The sequence below is a fragment of the Lontra canadensis genome, unplaced genomic scaffold (assembly GCF_010015895.1).
Source record: "Lontra canadensis isolate GAN:19392208 unplaced genomic scaffold, GSC_riverotter_1.0 scaffold6, whole genome shotgun sequence".
Taxonomy (NCBI): domain Eukaryota; kingdom Metazoa; phylum Chordata; class Mammalia; order Carnivora; family Mustelidae; genus Lontra; species Lontra canadensis.
This window is the reverse complement of record NW_022631000.1, coordinates 35,330,250-35,348,653: the sequence shown is the minus strand read 5'-3', so window position 1 is coordinate 35,348,653 and position 18,404 is coordinate 35,330,250. Positions and strand designations below refer to the sequence as shown.

Here is an 18,404-nt window from a genome sequence, read left to right as displayed (position 1 = left end):
AAGTTGAAATAAATTTAAAAATTAAATTATAGCATAAATATTCTTCAGAGTTTCTTTTGCTGGTTTATTCATCATACAGTATGTTTCTTACAAGACACTATGCTTGCACAATATAGGACGATATAAATAATATAGAGATAAATGGCAAAAGGATGCCTCATTAATTTTTTTCCTTCAATAAGTTTATTGCACACCCTGGACTCCATAGAGTTAGAATTTGTGCACTAGAAATAACCATAAAGTCATAAAGCCCTTCTATTATATGCAAATATTGGAGATCGTTAAAAAAGAAAAAAAGCTCTTGTTTACATTTCTTAAAACATACTTGAAATATATGCCTAGAGTTGCTCCTATTAACCATAGGCAAACAGAGCACATGAGGCATGTTTTGTATCTGTGCAAAAATAGCTTTAAACAGAATTTAAATGTACCAGAACCTAAAGTTCTTCCAGATGTATGTTTTCACTGATTTCTGGAAAATTGCTTCCCCATACCCTCTCACAGTATATTGACCACTTTATAAGATCCAGAGGCCACTTTTCACTTTCACGGAATCCACATCATTGACTCATGCTGTCACTGTCATGAAAATAATGTTGTAAATATCCTCTCGTCTTTCCATGCTATCTGGCTTATTTTTCCCCTAAGAGGCTTTGCAAGAGATTTTTTATATAGTTCTGCAAATTCCTGTTCCCATTAATGATTTAAAAAAAAAAAAAAACTGGAGAAATGTTCATTTCATCAGCTGTTTAAAAACATCATTTTTCCTCCAAGGGCTTCTACCCCTTTTGAATCATATGGTGTTTATCAGGAAAATCTTTCTTAGCATATCTTTATTATGGTTATATATCTTTCTCTCCATGTTCTTCTTTTTATTGAGGCATGATTTAGAGTTTTCTCAGAAGAATGTGACCCCTCTCATTTTCACTGAGAATTGGCCAATAGGGTCTCTGTCACCTTTCTTTCTTCACGGCACGATGTCAGTATTGATTCTTTTTTTTTTTTTTAAGATTTTATTTATTTATTTGACAGAGAGAGAGAGATCACAACTAGGCAGACAGGCAGGCAGAGAGAGAGGGGGAAGCAGGCTCCCCACTGAGCAAGAGCCCGATGAGGGGTTCGATCCCAGGAGCCTGATGAGGGGTTCGATCCCAGGACCCCAAGATCATGACCTGAACCGAAGGCAGAGACTTAACCCACTGAGCCACCCAGGCGCCCCTCAGTATTGATTCTTTTTTTTTTAATTAATTTTTTTTTATTTTTTTATAAACATAATGTATTTTTATCCCCAGGGGTACAGGTCTGTGAATCACCAGGTTTACACACTTCACAGCACTCACCATAGCACATACCATCCCCAATGTCCATAACATCACCTCCCTCTCCCGGCCCCCCTCCCTCCAGCATCCCTGTTTGTTTTGTGAGATTAAGAGTCACTTATGGTTTGTCTCCCTCCCGATCCCATCTTCTTTCATTTCTTCTTTTCCTACCCCCCAAACCCCCCACGTTGCATCTCCACTTCCTCATATCAGGGCGATCATATGATAGTTGTCTTTCTCTGATTGACTTATTTTGCTAAGCATAATACCCTCTAGTTCCATCCACGTCATTGCAAATGGCAAGATTTCATTTCTTTTGATGGCTGCATAATATTCCATTGTGTATATACACCACCTCTTCTTTATCCATTCATCTGTTGAAGGACATCAAGGTTCTTTCCATAGTTTGGCTATTGTGGACATTGCTGCTATAAACATTCAGGTGCCCCTTCGGATCACTACGTTTGTATCTTTAGGGTAAATACTCAGTAGTGCAATTGCTTGGTCAGAGGGTAGCTCTATTTTCAACTTTTTGAGGAACCTCCATGCTGTTTTCCAGAGTGGCTGCACCAGCTTGCATTCCCACCAACAGTGTAGGAGGGTTCCTCTTTTTCTGCATCCTCGCCAGCATCTGTCATTTCCTGACTTGTTAATTTTAGCCATTCTGACTGGTGTGAGGTGGTATCTCATTGTGGTTTTGATTTATATTTCTCTGATGCTGAGTGATGTGGAGCACTTTTTCATTTGTCTGTTGGCCATCTGGATGTCTTCTTTGCAGAAATGTCTGTTCATGTCCTCTGCCCATTTCTTGATTGGATTATTTGTTCTTTGGGTGTTGAGTTTGCTAAGCTCTTTATAGATTTTGGATACTAGCCCTTTATCTGATATGTCGTTTGCAAATATCTTCTCCCATTCTGTCAGTTGTCTTTTGATTTTGTTAACTGTTTCCTTTGCTGTGCAAAAGCTTTTGATCTTGATGAAATCCCAATAGTTCATTTTTGCCCTTGCTTCCCTTGCCTTTGGCAGTGTTCCCAGGAAGAAGTTGCTGCGGCTGAGGTCGAAGAGGTTGCTGCCTGTGTTCTCCTCAAGGATTTTGATGGATTCCTTTCTCACATTGAGGTCCTTCATCCATTTTGAGTCTATTATTGTGTGTGGTGTAAAGAAATGGTCCAATTTCATTTTTCTGCATGTGGCTGTCCAATTTTCCCAACACCAATTATTGAACAGACTGTCTTTTTTCCATTGGACATTCCTTCCTGCTTTGTCGAAGATTAGTTGACCATAGAGTTGAGGGTCTATTTCTGGGCTCTCTATTCTGTTCCATTGATCTATGTGTCTGTTTTTGTGCCAGTACCATACTGTCTTGATGATGACAGCTTTGTAATAGAGCTTGAAGTCCGGAATTGTGATGCCACCGACTTTGGCTTTCTTTTTCAATATTCCTTTGGCTATTTGAGGTCTTTTCTGGTTCCATATAAATTTTAGGATTATTTGTTCCATTTCTTAGAAAAAAAAAATGGATGGGATTTTGATAGGGATTGCATTAAACGTGTAGATTGCTTTAGGTAGCATAGACATTTTCACAATATTTATTCTTCCAACCCAGGAGCATGGAACATTTTTCCATTTCTTTGTGTCTTCCTCAATTTCTTTCATGAGTACTTTATAGTTTTCTGAGTAGGGATTCTTTGCCTCTTTGGTTAGGTTTATTCCTAGGTATCTTATGGTTTTGGGTGCAACTGTAAATGGGATTGACACCTTAATTTCTCTTTCTTCTGTCTTGTTGTTGGTGTAGAGAAATGCAACTGATTTCTGTGCATTGATTTTATATCCTGACACTTTACTGAATTCCTGTACAAGTTCTGGCAGTTTTGGAGTGGAGTCTTTTGGGTTTTCCACACATAGTATCATATCATCTGCGAAGAGTGATAGTTTGACTTCTTCTTTGCCGATTTGGATGCCTTTAATTTCTTTTTGTTGTCTGATTGCTGAGGCTAGGACTTCTAGTACTATGTTGAATAGCAGTGGTGATAATGGACATCCCTGCCATGTTCCTGACCTTAGCGGAAAAGCTTTCAGTTTTTCTCTATTGAGAATGTTATTTGTGGTGGGTTTTTCATAGATGGCTTTGATGATATTGAGGTATGTGCCCTCTATCCCTACACTTTGAAGAGTTTTGATCAGGAAGGGATGCTGTACTTTGTCAAATGCTTTTTCAGCATCTATGGAGAGTATCATATGGTTCTTGTTCTTTCTTTTATTAATGTATCACATTGATTGATATGGGGATGTTGAACCAACCTTGCATCCCTGGAATAAATCACACTTGGTCATGGTGAATAATCTTTTTAATGTACTGTTGGATCCTATTGGCTAGTATTTTGGTGAGAATTTTTGCATCTGTGTCCATCAAGGATATTGGTCTGTAGTTCTCTTTTTTGATGGGATCCTTGTCTGGTTTGGGGATCAAGGTGATGCTGGCCTCATAAAATGAGTTTGGAAGTTTCCTTTCCATTTCTGGTTTTTGGAACAGTTTCAGGAGAATAGGAATTAGTTCTTCTTTAAATGTTTGGTAGAATTCCCCTGAGAAGCGGTCTGGCCCTGGGCTTTTTTTTGTTTGGAGATTTTTGATGACTGTTTCAATCTCCTTACTGGTTATAGGTCTGTTCAGGTTTTCTATTTCTTCCTGGTTCAGTTGTGGTAGTTTATACATCTCCAGGAATGCATCCATTTCTTCCAGATTGTCAAATTTGTTGCCATAGAGTTGTTCATAATATGTTCTTATAATCATTTGTATTTCTTTGGTGTTGGTTATGATCTCTCCTCTTTCATTCATGATTTTATTTATTTGGGTTCTTTCTCTTTTCTTTTTGATAAGTCTGGCCAGGGGCTTATCAATCTTATTAATTCTTTCAACGAACCAGCTCCTAGTTTCGTTGATTTGTTCTGTTGTCTTTTTGGTTTCTATTTCATTGATTTCTGCTCTGATCTTTATGATTTCTCTTCTCCTGCTGGGTTTAGGCTTTCTTTGTTGTTCTTTCTCTAGCTCCTTTAGGTGTAGGGTTGGGTTGTGTACCTGAGACCTTTCTTGTTTCTTGAGAAAGGCTTGTACCGCTATATATTTTCCTCTCAGGACTGCCTTTGCTGTGTCCCACAGATTTTGAACAGCTGTGTTTTCATTATCATTTATTTCCAGGAATTTTTTCAATTCTTCCTTAATTTCTTGGTTGACCCATTCATTCTTTAGAAAGATGCTGTTTAGTCTCCATGTATTTGGGTTCTTTCCAAATTTCCTCCTGTGATTGAGTTCTATCTTCAGAGCATTGTGGTCTGAAAATATGCAGGGAATGATCCCAATCTTTTGATACTGGTTGAGACCTGATTTGTGACCCAGGATGTGATCTATTCTGGAGAATGTTCCATGTGCACTAGAGAAGAATATGTATTCTGTTGCTTTGGGATGGAATGTTCTGAATATATTTGTGATGTCCCTCTGGTCCAGTGTGTCATTTAAGGCCTTTATTTCCTTGATCTTTTGCTTGGATGATCTGTCCATTTTAGTGAGGAGAGTGTTAAAGTCTCCTACTATTATTGTATTATTGTCAATGTGTTTCTTTGATTTTGTTATTAATTGGTTTATATAGTTGGCTGCACCCATGTTAGGGGCATAGATATTTAAAATTGTTAGATCTTCTTGTTGTACAGACCCTTTGAGTATGATATAGTGTCCTTCCTCATCTCTTATTATAGTCTTTGGCTTAAAGTCTAATTGATCTGATATAAGGATTGCCACCCCAGCCTTCTTCTGATGTCCATTAGCATGGTAAATTGTTTTCCACCCCCTCACTTTAAATCTGGAGATGTCTTCGGGTCTAGAATGAGTTTCTTGTAGGCAGCATATTGATGGGTTTTGTCTTTTTATCCACTTGGATACCCTGTGTCTTTTGATTGGGGCATTTAGCCCATTAACATTCAGGGTAACTATTGAGAGATATGAGTTTAGTGCCATTGTATTGCCTGTAAGGTGACTGTAACTGTATATTGTCTGTTCCTTTCTGATCTACTACTTTTAGGCTCTCTCTTTGTTTAGAGGACCCCTTTCAATATTTCCTATAGAGCTGGTTTGGTGTTTGCAAATTCTTTCAGTTTTTGTTTTCCTGTAAGCTTTTTATCTCTCCTACTATTTTCAATGATAGCCTAGCTGGATATAGTATTCTTGGCTGCATGTTTTTCTCATTTAGTGTTCTGAGTATATCATGCCAGTTCTTTCTGGCCTGCCAGGTCTCTGTGGATAAGTCCACTGCCAATCTAATATTTTTACCATTGTATGTTACAGACTTCTTTTCCCGGGCTGCTTTCAGGATTTTCTCTTTGTCGCTAAGACTTGTAAATTTTACTATTAGGTGACGTGGTGTGGACCTATTCTTATTGATTTTGAGGGGGTTTCTCTGCACCTCCTGGATTTTGATGTTTGTTCCCTTTGCCATTTTAGGGAAATTCTCTACAATAATTCTCTCCAATATACCTTCTGCTCCCCTCTCTCTTTCTTCTTCTTCTGGAATCCCAATTATTCTAATGTTGTTTCATTTTATGGTGTCACTTATCTCTCGAATTCTCCCCTCGTGGTCCAGTATTTGTTTGTCTCTCTTTTGCTCAGGTTCTTTATTCTCTGTCATTTCGTCTTCTATATCACTAATTCTTTCTTCTGCCTCATTTTTCCTAGCAGTAAGAGTTTCCATTTTTTATTGCACCTCATTAAAAGCTTTTTAAATTTCAAATTGGTTAGATTTTAATTCTTTTATTTCTCCAGAAAGGGCTTTTATCTCTCCAGAGAGGGTTTCTCTAATATCTTCCATGCCTTTTTTGAGCCCAGCTAGAACCTTGAGAATCATCATTCTGAACTCTAGATCTGACATATTACCAATGTCTGTATTGATTAGGTCCCTAGCCTTCGGTATTGCCTCTTGTTCTTTCTTTTGTGGTGAGTTTTTCTGCCTTGTCATTTTGTCCAGATAAGAATATATGAAGGAGCAAATAAAATTCTAAAAAGGTGGTAAAGACCCCAGGAAAATGTGCTTTAACCAAATCAGAAGAGATTCCAAATCATGGGGCGGGGGAGAAAGGGGATAAAAAGAAGTTCAGGAAAAAAAATTAAAAAAAAAAAAAAAAGAAAACAAATTTTAAAAAATATAAAAAGGAAAAAATTTATATATTAGACTGGTGACTAAAACAGGGTCACCCACTTAATTTTGGGAGTTTTGGTCTCTTAGAAGAAACTACTTCCCAAAATTTTAAAGAATGAAAAACATATATAAGGGTAAACACAATGAAGGGATGGAATATGCCTATAAAGATGAAAAAAAAATTTTTTTTTTATATTTCTAAAAAAGGAGTTGATAAAGTAAGTTGGTTGGGAGAATAAAGAAAAAGAAAGTGGAGAGATTTTGCTTGGGCTGGAGACTAGAACAAGCCCAGAGCTAGATTTAGGGCATATTTTGATCTATTAGAAGAAGTTAGACTCAAATTTTTTAGAAGAAAAAACCCTACGTGTATATAAAAAATAAAGTTAGATACAATGAAGGATAAAATATGACTATAATAATGAAGTTTCAAAAAAGATTATTTTTTTTATGAAAGGTATTGTTAAGATAAACTAGTTAAAAAACATTAAAAGAGGAAAGGGTAAAAGTTAAAAAAAATTTAGGAGAAAAAAAATAAAATTAAAAAAAAATTAACTGCAAGACTAAGGAATCATGGGGAGAAAGCCATGAATTCCATGTTTTGCTTTCTCCTCCTCTGGAATTCTGCTGTTCTCCTTGGTACGTGAACTTGGTCCTGGCTGGTTTTCTTGTTGCTCTTCTGTGGGAGGGGCCTGTTGTAGTGATTCTCAAGTGTCTTTGCCCCAGGCGGAATTGCACCGCCCTTACCATGGGCCGAGCTAAGTAATCCGCTCGGGTTTGCTTTCGGGAGCTTTTGTTCCCTGAGCGCTTTCCGTAGAGTTCCGGAGGACGGGAATGAAGATGGCGGCCTCCCAGTCTCCGGCCCGGAGGAACTGAGAGCTCGGGGCCCCACTCCTCAGTGCGCCCTCAGAGAAAAGCGCTCAATCACTCTGTCTCCCTGGTCTCCGGCCATGCTCCAAGCTCACCCAGCCTGCGACCGGTTCAAGGTAACCCCGAGCTGAGGCTCACTCCTCGGCTCTGTCTCTGTAGCCGGCTTCCCCGCTCTAATACCTGTGAGCTCTGCGACACGCAGACACCCCCGATCCTTCTGTGACCCCACACGACCTGGGGCCACGCTGACCCCACATGGCTTCACCCCAGTTTAGCCTCTGGAGCGATGTCCCTCAGTGGAGCAGACTTTTAAAAGTCCTGATTTTGTGCTCCGTTGCTCTGCCGCTTGCTGGGAGCCAGCCCCTCCCGCTGCAGTCTATTTTCCCGTCGCTTTGGATTCACTTCTCCGCCAGTCCTACCTTTCAGAAAGTGGTCGATTTTCTGTTTCTAGAATTGTTGCTGTTCTTCTCTTCGGTCTCCTGTTGGATTTGTAGGTGTTCGCAATGGATTGATAAGCTATCTAGCTGATCTCCTGCTTACCTGATGCAGTCTCAGCCTGCTACTTCTCCACCATCTTGACTCCTCTTCCTCCTCAGTATTGATTCTTAATGCTGCATAACAAATTACCAAAACCTAGCAACTTAAAACAATATCTGTTTTCTCACAGTTTCCTTGGGTCAAGAATCTGCTTGTGATTTAACCAGGTCTTCTGTTCAAGGTCTCCCTAGGCTGCAAAATCAAGATATTGGTTTGGCTATGGTCTCATTTGGAGATTTGAATGGGAAGGGTCTGCTTCCAAAAGAGCTTGGGTTGTTGGCAGTTACTATTTATTTGGGGTAGTAAGACTATAAAGACTTGGGACTCGTACTGACTATTGGCTGAAGGCAGCCTTTATGTCCTAGAGAAAACCCACAGTTACCTGCCAGGTGTAACTCTCCACAGGTGTTTCACAACATGGCAGCTTGCTTCCACAAGGCCAGCAGAAGAGTCTCCCAATTGCATCTGCTAACAATATAGGGGTGTGTGTGTGTGGTGTGTATGCATATGTGAGCAGTGTATGTGGTGCATGTGTGTGTACACATTATAATGTAAACATAGGGGGCGTCTGGGTGGCTCAGTGGGTTAAAGCCTCTGCCTTCAGCTCAGGTCGTGATCTCAGGGTCCTGGGATCGAGCCCCACATCGGGCTCTCTGCTCATCAGGGAGCCTGCTTCCCTCTCTCTCTCTCTCTCTCTGCCTGCCTCTCTGCCTACTTATGATCTCTGTCAAATAAATAAATAAAATCTTAAAAAAAAATAATGTAAACATGGGATTGGTATCTTACCATCTTTGCCATTTTCTCAGAAGAAAGTCATAGGTCTCTTCCACACGTAAGGGAAAGGGATTAGATGTGGGGAAGAATACCAGGAGAGGGGAATTATTGGGGGCAGTGGAGGGGGGTCACACTAGGGTCTGTCCACCATAATCGCATTGAAGTAGAATACTCAGAGAGGGACTATACTTAGATATGCATGCTTTTTATTGTTCTTCTGGAATCTAGTTGTTTTAAAAGAAGCTTATAATTCTTTTAACAAAACAATTTTAGTTCCCTTGTATTTAAAAAAAAAAAAAGAGCCGTATAAGTGATCTTAGGCAAGGCCTGGGAAGCTATAGGACCTAGAAGGGTAAAGAAGTTAAGTAAGAGAAATAATGACATCAAGCACAGTCAGGAAACCGAAACTCCAAAAACTTAGGTATTACTGGTTGACAGGTTTTGTTTGCTTATTTTGTGATTGATTCTGCTTTGATTTTCCAACAATATTTGGAACTACATGTATTTCATCTGTCTGTATCCAAAGTTGGCTGTTACAGCTGATTTCAACAGTTCATAGAATTACCATCCACCTTCTTCAGTCAATTCCCTTCGCACAACACCTAATCCTCTGAAGAAGTAAGTCTGCTTTTGACTTCAGCGCTTGAATACTGGAATGTAGCTCACCATCTGTCCTAAACTTTTCAAGTAACTTTTTGCCAAGACAAATGCGGATTATAAGCAACAACCTGGGACATTTCTGGTCTCTGAACAGGAAAAATAAAGGAACCCTTACGTATTATTTTAAGTACTTTGTTTGTTAGCGGTGTTTGTGGTGAATGAGAAATTGATCCCTAGTTGTGTGAGAAATAGAGAAGTGATCTGCATGCCAATGGCCAAGCATAGACTTCAGAGACTTAGCAGTTTTGAAACTGATATTTATGAACATCTGCTTTTCCCCCATAAATTTTAATATAGATTTCATCCTTTGAAACCTGCAAAACTCCCAGGTGCTTCTTCAGTCTTTATCTTGGGAACATTATTTAAAAAAAAAAATAGTTATTAAACTTTAGCAACTGAAAATGCTGTATTCAGCATGTTGAGCCTCCAAGATGTCCAATCCCAGAACACAAGCCATAATGGTCTTAATAAAGAGTGCTGAAAAGTATTTATTTCTAGTCCCAGTTTATGCCTTTCATTATTCTACAAATATTTATTTAATGCTTGCTTATGTGATAGGCATTTTTAGTGCTGAGATCATAATAGCCATTATAACAGAGAAAATCCCTGCCTTCATTGTGTTTATGTTCCAGTGAATATAAATGTGCTCTTAAATAATCCCCTTTAAATGTTCATAATACTTTCACGTAGGTCATTGGAAAACTTTACATTGGGCTTGCAAGCCATTGCTGTGATTCCATTCCTGATGCTGGACTAGATTCTGGGACTACAACTTTGAACAAAGTGGATGTTCATTCTCCCAAGGAGCTTAGAGTTTGGCATATTTCTCACCTCTGTCAAGAAATGCAGACCTGGGAAACAGGAACTTTGGAGTAGAAACTAGGAAGCCACTTGCCCATTCTCTATTTTAGATCCATCAGAAGCAGCACACACAGTGCCTCCATCCCTGGGGCTCTTGGGCTTACGCTGTTACTCTGGGTAGAAGATCACAGCGTGTGGACCAGAGGAAAGGGAATAAAATCTCAACTCAACAGAGGACAAACACATCCGTCAACTGGGCATGTGTAAGGCTAGCTGGCAAAGACATTAAATCCCTCTTAGGAAAGCAGGCTTTTAAGAGGGCAGTTCTGACCACCCCGTAGCAGAGGCTACAAGTCATTTACATAATAGGAAAGCCTCAAGAGGACAGTAGAGCTATTTAATTTGGTTAGGCTAATCGTATTCCATCCATTTACAGTGTAATGGAACCTCTCTCCTCTGCCTCTTAAGCAGGAATGCATTGGCACAATGCCACGGGGCACATAAGACAAGGACAGTCTTGGTGCATCAATTCAACTCAGCCTTTGGGAGGGGGAAAATTAATTAATTTACTGATAAGTAGTTTAAGACATTATTTTCCATTAAAATCAATACAGCCATATCATGGAATATAATGCAAGATTTGCATATAATCTTAAAATAAAAGGTAGAACTGAAACAGTGCCAGAGCCAAGGGCTGAGGGATTAAACCCTCTCCCACACATTTCCCATCAGCCCCCTGCAAAGCTAGCCTAACAAAAATAATTTTTTGAGATGGATACTCGATTCTCAACTTTACGCAAACTGTACATAAAAGACAAACTCTCCCATAGCATTCCTTTCAACCACATTGCCACATGGCTTCCCCTCCTTTTTATCCCTCTAATGTCTGGAGCAGACATTAGATGCAAGAAAATGCTGGGCCACTTCAGGCCTCACCCCCAACCCTGAGGCCCAAGCTCACTGCCCTCCGCATTGCAGAGAACTCCCTTGGAAGGGCTTGAGATGGCTGCGGTTGTGCAGGATGGGCCAGTAGAGGTTTTCTCACTGCTCCCTCCTTGTCCTTAGCACCAAATCTGAGCACTGGCCACCCTACTCCCATGTCCCTTCTTTCAGTCCCAGAATGCTACATAGCAGGCAGATCAGCTTATGGGTTCTTTGTGCTTTGTGTTCCTGGAACAGGATCTGGACCAGGTACAGCTCCATCTGGAAGAAGTGAGATTCTTTGATGTATTTGGCTTCAGCGAAGCGGCAGGAGCGTGGCAATGCTTCATGTGCAACAATCCCGAGAAAGCGACCGGTGAGAGACCTCTCCCGTCCACTTGCTGCTCAGAATCACTCGTGCCTCTGGGATTCACAGGGACCTCTGAGCCCTGCATTTCTCATTGGCCTTTGTCTCACATCCTACGTTGTAATAATACACAGAGGGGTGCCTGATCACCTCTGTCTTGTGCTGGGAAAGGTATCCCACCAAAGTGGGAGTGAGAGAAAGGGAAGATGTGGAAAGGGAGAGAAACATAAGCCAGAAACAAGCAAGAGAAGTGACATCTTACCTGTATGTAGTTAGCAAGGAAGCTGTACAGACTGTTTTGCCCTGAAAGCATTCATTTCAGCCCAGGTGACCCTGAGGGTTAGAGAAAAACAACCAAACTCTCAAAAGCCCCGAAGGAAGGAGATCAGACTGAGGGAGTGAATGCAGACACCAACCCTGTCATCTCGAGGTCATCCCTCACACTCCTGTTTCGTGATGGAGCTACATAAAAAGTGAAACTTTTGAAGAGTGAGGATTTGAGGAATACCTTCATAGCTGTTATTTGCCCTCTCACTCCCTTTCTGTTGCCCAAGGAATTTGGTCTACTGACCTTGCCTAAAAGTAACAATTATTAGTGAATATGAGCCCAGCCCTTGCTAAATGTGTTAGGTATAGTTCATTAACATTTACAATGATCTTATCAGGTTGGTACTAACATTATCTCCATTTCACTGATGGGGAAACTGAGGCACAGAGCAATTTGATTAACTGAGGTCACACAGGTAATAAATAAACAATAGTAGGATTTGAACCCAAGCTGACTCCAGGGGCCATGGTTAACATTCCACCGCTCTGCCTCCTCATTACGCTTGTCCCAATCGGACCAGTGGAATTAGGTCGGTAATATGTCTGTCTTCAGAAAGTTATGCTGGCCTTGGAAATGGATTATTTCATCACTCACTTGCCTTCTGAGAGGACCCAGACTTCTCAACACGGACACTGCTCATGAACTGCAGTTTCAACTAAGAGAACAGTGTTCAAACCCCATTGAAAATCCACTTTGTAGGTGATCCATTCTCTAGAGAGCCACGGGTGACAACCCCCCCACCACCACCCTTATATCCGTAACCTCCATTTTAGGATTTGGGGGCCTCTTAAAGATTATCCATTGTGGCAAGTCTGTTCTCTTGCTAACTGCTGAGAAGGTAAGGCTGAATGGAAAAAAAGTGTCTTTATTTGGCCAGATGGGGATGAGAGGGGCTCTCAGAGAGGGACCAATTAAAAGGTCTTCCCCCACAGAAAAGGTTGTGGCTGGAGGAAGCTGGCAGTGAAGGATGGCAGCCCCTGTGAGGCACAGATTGTTGGCCCATTACAGAGTCTGTGTTGAGCTGATGCCAGAGTGAACACCCCGATTTTAATAAGTTAATTTGGGCAAATAAGAAATTGGGGAATTGAAAGTCTCCATTATAAAACTTTCTAATTAAACCTGACTTCACCTATGAAAAAGACAGGGCGTAAAAGAAACTTTATTTGAGAACATGGCGAAGTAAGGCACTTATGTTAGGTGGCTCTGAGAGACCCTTAAGAATTCTCATTCCAAGTCAGCTGAGTCCTTAGTTCAATAAACATTTCAGCGTTTCTGGTCAATGGAGGCCTCCGAGAAGGGTCTGGAAGTTAGAAACACAAAGTGTTCCTTTAATATATGTTTTCTCAAATTCGCTGCCATACACTTGAAAAGGACATTTTGCAATTTACTCTTTCTTACTTGTGTTTCTCACCGTTAAATACAGACTGAGAACACACAGCAATAAAGACTCAAACAAGGCCAAATATTTTATAACAGAACATATTGAATCAAAATGTTTGGCCCCAAAAACTTCCGTGTGCTTACATTTCTTTGCTCATTTCCTTTTGCTACATAAAAGGGGATGCAAGCCTGCAAGAAAATTATAAACTATAATTTTCACCAAGAACTCCCAATTCCCTGAAAAATTTATGTAGGTTGTTGATCTCATCTTGTTTTGATATAAGGGTATAGGTTATACATTTCATATAAATGAAAGGTCTGACATAATACCGCTAACACATTATTCATGGAGACGATGGCTGCCTTCATGTTCTTCAATTGTGAGTTTAAATATGGTCAAGGAATAACTAGGAATAAATATTTTATTGTTTGGTTACGCACAGCAAGCATAGTACCTGCATCCCACTGTTCATTTATGTAAGTATGTGTGTTGCCTTGGTCGAATGTCTTCTGCAGGCTGTGGCTTGGGACAAAATCTGAGTAAGGTGCAAAATCTCCACTCTGAAAGGATTCAGAATCCAGTTAGGGTCAGCCAGTATATATGGAAAAGTCTAGCAGACACCCTCGTATGTTTATGGCACGCAATGAATACTTGCTGAGTGAGTGAATGAATGAATAATATTTGGGAATGGCAACATCAGATACGCCTCGAGTGTTAAAATAAGATGTTTCAAAACTGTGGTTATGTGTTAATCAAATCAAATATATCACTATACCATACCCAGTGCATTGTGAATCTAGTAAATGGAGGTTGGTGCTTCTTTCCTCCTTGAGAGAAGTCAGTAGATATAAAACAAGTGGCCCACTTCCCTAATGTAGCACCTGACATACTGTGCTTGAGCCCTGTTACCATTCTGGGTTTTAATCAGTGCCCCTGAAGGATCCAGATGCCCCTCACAAGGTTTAGCCTCAGAGAGGATGGGGTTTAAAGAAGCAGGGTTGGAGTCTAAGGCAAAAGAAATTTTTTAAATGGATTTGGGTTTTTTATTTAAGTACTGACAAATGATACAACAATTGCTGTCAAGTATCCATTGTTCCAGTATAGAAAAAAAGATGCTATTCAATATCTCCATAAGTGAGGAATAAAACTTGAGGCATTGAGAAAATTTCAATTAGACATCAGGAAAGACATCCTAAAATATAAATCCTTCTTAACAGTGTGTACCCTACACTATGGGACTCATTCAGGAATTGACAGAAAATCATCTGGCTTATGTGGTCACCTAAGTACATTCCCTTCTTCAGATCAAAATCTTATCACCCACTAACACGCTTATCAACATACAGAAATTCACAGGCATTTAATATCTACTAAGTCAGTAAAATGCACTTTGAATCTAGTTAGGTACAGATGAATTCAGAGGAAAATGAAGGCTAGAATAGGCTAAAGATCCTAAAATTATTATAATTACTGTCGTTTATCATGCTAACTATGAGTTAAACATTTTTCTCATTATTATTGACTCCATTTTATAGATGAGGAGACTGAAACACAAAGAAGTTAAGTAATTTCCCCAAGGTCACAAAGCTACCAAGAGGTAGAACCACAATTTAATGCAGATTAATTCCTGAACCTGAACTTCCCGCCTCTTGGGCAAATCCAACTTAAGGACATGGACTATTTGAAATTCCAAGACTGATTATTTCACAATGTTATAATATCTTCCTCCCTGCTGACTTATTCCACTTAAAGAACAGGGGCTTTGGTGTGATCATGTGTGGGAAATGATTACGTGAGGGAAACGGTTACAGTGAAAGCTATTTCTAATCCCTCCGATGGCTGATTCAGTTTCCGATAATCATTTTATAAAAGTACAGAGTCCACGATTAGCAAATCACTGGAATAACTCAAGAATCCTCTGAGATTTGCTTGGTGGTGTTTATTGCCCATCCCTGTACTCCTCATGAATGAGAGAATCGAGATTGAGCAAGTGAAAAGAACAGAACAGAACTTCCTTCTGGAAAACCAAGCAAATCCCCTTTATCAGTTGGCCTCCTGTCTTGGAACTGCAAGTGCACGTTAGCAGTAACAGTGAGTCAGCTCGGCCATCCTGGAACACATCTGGCTCTCTCTTCAGTCACATTTGTCAAAAGGAGGAGGAAGAACTAGGTCATGACTTTCACTCTTATTTCTTGAGACACTTGAGACATTTCTTGTTCTTATACCCAACAAAAAATAACTTAGAGACATCTCGGTTTTGGCACGGGTGTCCTCCTCTGTAAATCCGATTGCTTCCCCGTGTGATTACTCTCTTAGTCACTAGATACTTGGATGTTGTGAATGTATTTGTCCGTAGGAGGGCTCCTTAGCATATGAAAGAAAATGAAAGCATGTCTTTTTTCAGATGACCTTCTTTCAGGATTCCTCTTTAGAACTTGATTTCAAATCTTTGTGCTATAAAACCATGCTGTCTGTTTTATCACACGGGCAAACAGAGTTGGTTTCCAAATGATAGCAAGTAAAGAAAGGCCTCTTGTGAGGAGATTTTCTTCACACCTGCTGGGTAACTGGTAATAGCCTTTGTGACTTTCGTTTGCCGGACGCCTTCAGCATGGGCCGGCTGACTCTCCACTCAGATGCCCATGTGAGAACAGGCTTATGACCTCCGAGGTCAGAGGCCGCAAATAGCTTTGTGAGTCCATTAATATGAGACTTTTCCATTGAATTTCATGGTCAACATTCACAGTACTTTGGAGGTGACAAGAAGAAAGCCCCACTTTGGATTTGTGTGGTGGCTAGGTTTGTCATGTGAGGCCTTCCCTCCTACTACATACGTTAGAACACTGTCTTACGTGCTCAGTGTTGTTTGAGCACCAAAAGCAATGTGGTGCTTGTGTTCATATTTATCTACTGCTAGTGACTACTGAATACGCATTCCTTACATCAAACTGAACCCCAGCTTGTTATGCAAAGATACTTTCTATTCATGACAAAATAAAGACACACATATTGACTCAGATAAATCATTATCCTGAAATCATTTTCCTTTTCCTCCTCTTCCCATTTTCCTGTTTTATGCCTTTCTGGCATGGGCATCCCTCTCTCTTTTAAACCTTCCCACCACACACTCACGTCTCTCTCTCACAACACACACATGCTTGCACGTGGGCACACACACAGTATACGCAGACACACCACCACCCCAGATAATAGATTCCTCTCCTCTGTTCTTTCCGTTCTCTGCCCACACTTCTGGGCTTGTTCTTATCAATCTCCCCACTGAACAGTGAAGCAGGGGCGATTCTTCATCCTTGTATGCCCTACCAAGTACCCAGCGTACAGTAATGCCCAACAAGTATTTGGCGTATGGATGGACTATTGAGTAATTCATGGATAGTGTTAAGTGATAGGATGACTATGGAAGATAGAGGATTTGTTGTGAAATGCAAATTTCAAATCTAATGCTTTCTCAAAATTAAATAAACCCTGAACTGAAACCTTAAAGGAGCAACTTTTGCGAAATAAATGTTTATAAGAAGAAAATGTTACTGTACGTGAGATTTTAAGATACCCAGATCTAATGTTTTACTAAAAGCTTTCAATACACACATACACACAGAGTCCATAGTAAACTTGCTAGTAACATGTGAGCCTCAGTGGGAAATAAGCTGAGATCAGTAACCTAGCCCACTTCAGGGCTTGATTTCTATTCTTCGTCTCCCATCACTACCTAATCCTTCTGCCTTTTCATGTCAGGTCAACAATCCTATCTTGAAATAGGATAAAAGTGTCTGATAGGCCTTATACTGGCAGTCAAGCATTAGTCACCCTGTGGCTCTCCACAAATAAATCATCGGACATGGAAATGTGTCCTTTTCCACTTGGAGAATCAGTTGACTCCAGCCAATCTATGCAGGAGGAGAAACATGCTTTCAAAAGGCAGACTAGAGGGGCACCTGGGTGGCTCAGTGGGTTAAACCTGTCTTCAGCTCAGGTCATGATCTCCCGGTCCTGGGATTGAGCCCCACATTGGGCTCTTTGCTCGGCAGGGAGCCTGCTTCCCTCTCGCTCTCTGCCTGTCTCTTTGCCTACTTGTGATCTCTGCCTGTGAAATAAATAAATAAAATTAAAAAAAAAAAAAAAGGCAGACTAGAGTGAGTAACTCAGTCTCTTATCACTACACAGGCTTAAGATAACATTAATTTTAAAAAATTTTATGTCCCTCCAAAATAAAGCACTTAGTATATTTCAAAAGAACTCTAGTCATCACCTTTCAGAGTAACCCTAACTTATTTACCTATATAAACACATTAAGAAAGAAATTTGTTTTTCAGCCACACACTCACCTATATAAATAACATATAGGTGCTTTTAGCAGCCACAGAAAGTCATCAAATATCTCAAGAAGGTGGTGATATTTTGTGAAGGATCTCATCCTTCCCACCTTCTCATACACATCACCCTTTCTTACATATTTTGTTTCTTCTTCCCAACTGAATCCTCCCATTGGCTTTTTCTTTAACTTATTTTATTTAAACTCGATTAGTTAACATATAGTGTAACATTAGTTTCAGATGTAGAGTTCAGTTATTCACCTGCTGCATGTAACACCCACTACTCATTAAATCATGTGCCCTCCTTAATGCTCATCACCTTTTTATCCCATCCCCCCACCCACCTGCCCTCCAGCAACCTTCAGTTTGTTTCTTGGAATTAAGAGTCTCTTATACTTGCCTCCCTCTCCAATTTTGTCTTATTTTATTTTTCCCCTCCCTTCACCTATGATCCTCTGTTTTGTTTCTTAAATTCCACATATGAGTAAAACTATATGATAATTGTCTTTCTCTGATTGACTTATTTTGCTTAGCACAATACAATCCAGTTCCATCCATGTTGTTTTAAATGATAAGATTTCATTCTTTTTGATGGCTGAGTAATATTTCATTATATGTATATATTATATGTATATCTTTCACCATATGTGTGTGTATATATATATAACATATAGCTATATATAAAGAAGTTTATACATATAAAAAGTTTATGCATATAAAACTTTATATGTATATACTATACATATAACTTTATATGTATATACTATACATATATACTATACATATATATACTATACATATATAGTATATATACTATACATATATATACTATACATATATATAGTATATATACTATATATACTATACATATATATAGTATATATACTATATATACTATACATATACTATACATACAAAACTTTATATGTATA

The 18,404-nt window shown here is 39.6% G+C and overlaps 1 protein-coding gene across 4 annotated transcripts in view; it reads left to right on the top strand.

Annotated features, from left to right (window-relative positions):
• Nucleotides 1–18,404, top strand: part of VEPH1 (ventricular zone expressed PH domain containing 1) — a 246,357-nt gene that overhangs the window by 203,090 nt on the left and 24,863 nt on the right. For all 4 annotated transcript variants that reach the window (XR_004382083.1, XM_032852594.1, XM_032852593.1 and 1 more), the window contains one exon: nucleotides 11,321–11,438. Coding sequence is in view for 3 of the 4 variants with exons in the window: in XM_032852594.1 (XP_032708485.1) it covers nucleotides 11,321–11,438 (118 nt within the window). In the remaining variant the exon portion in view is untranslated. The remainder of the gene's footprint in view (nucleotides 1–11,320; nucleotides 11,439–18,404) is intronic.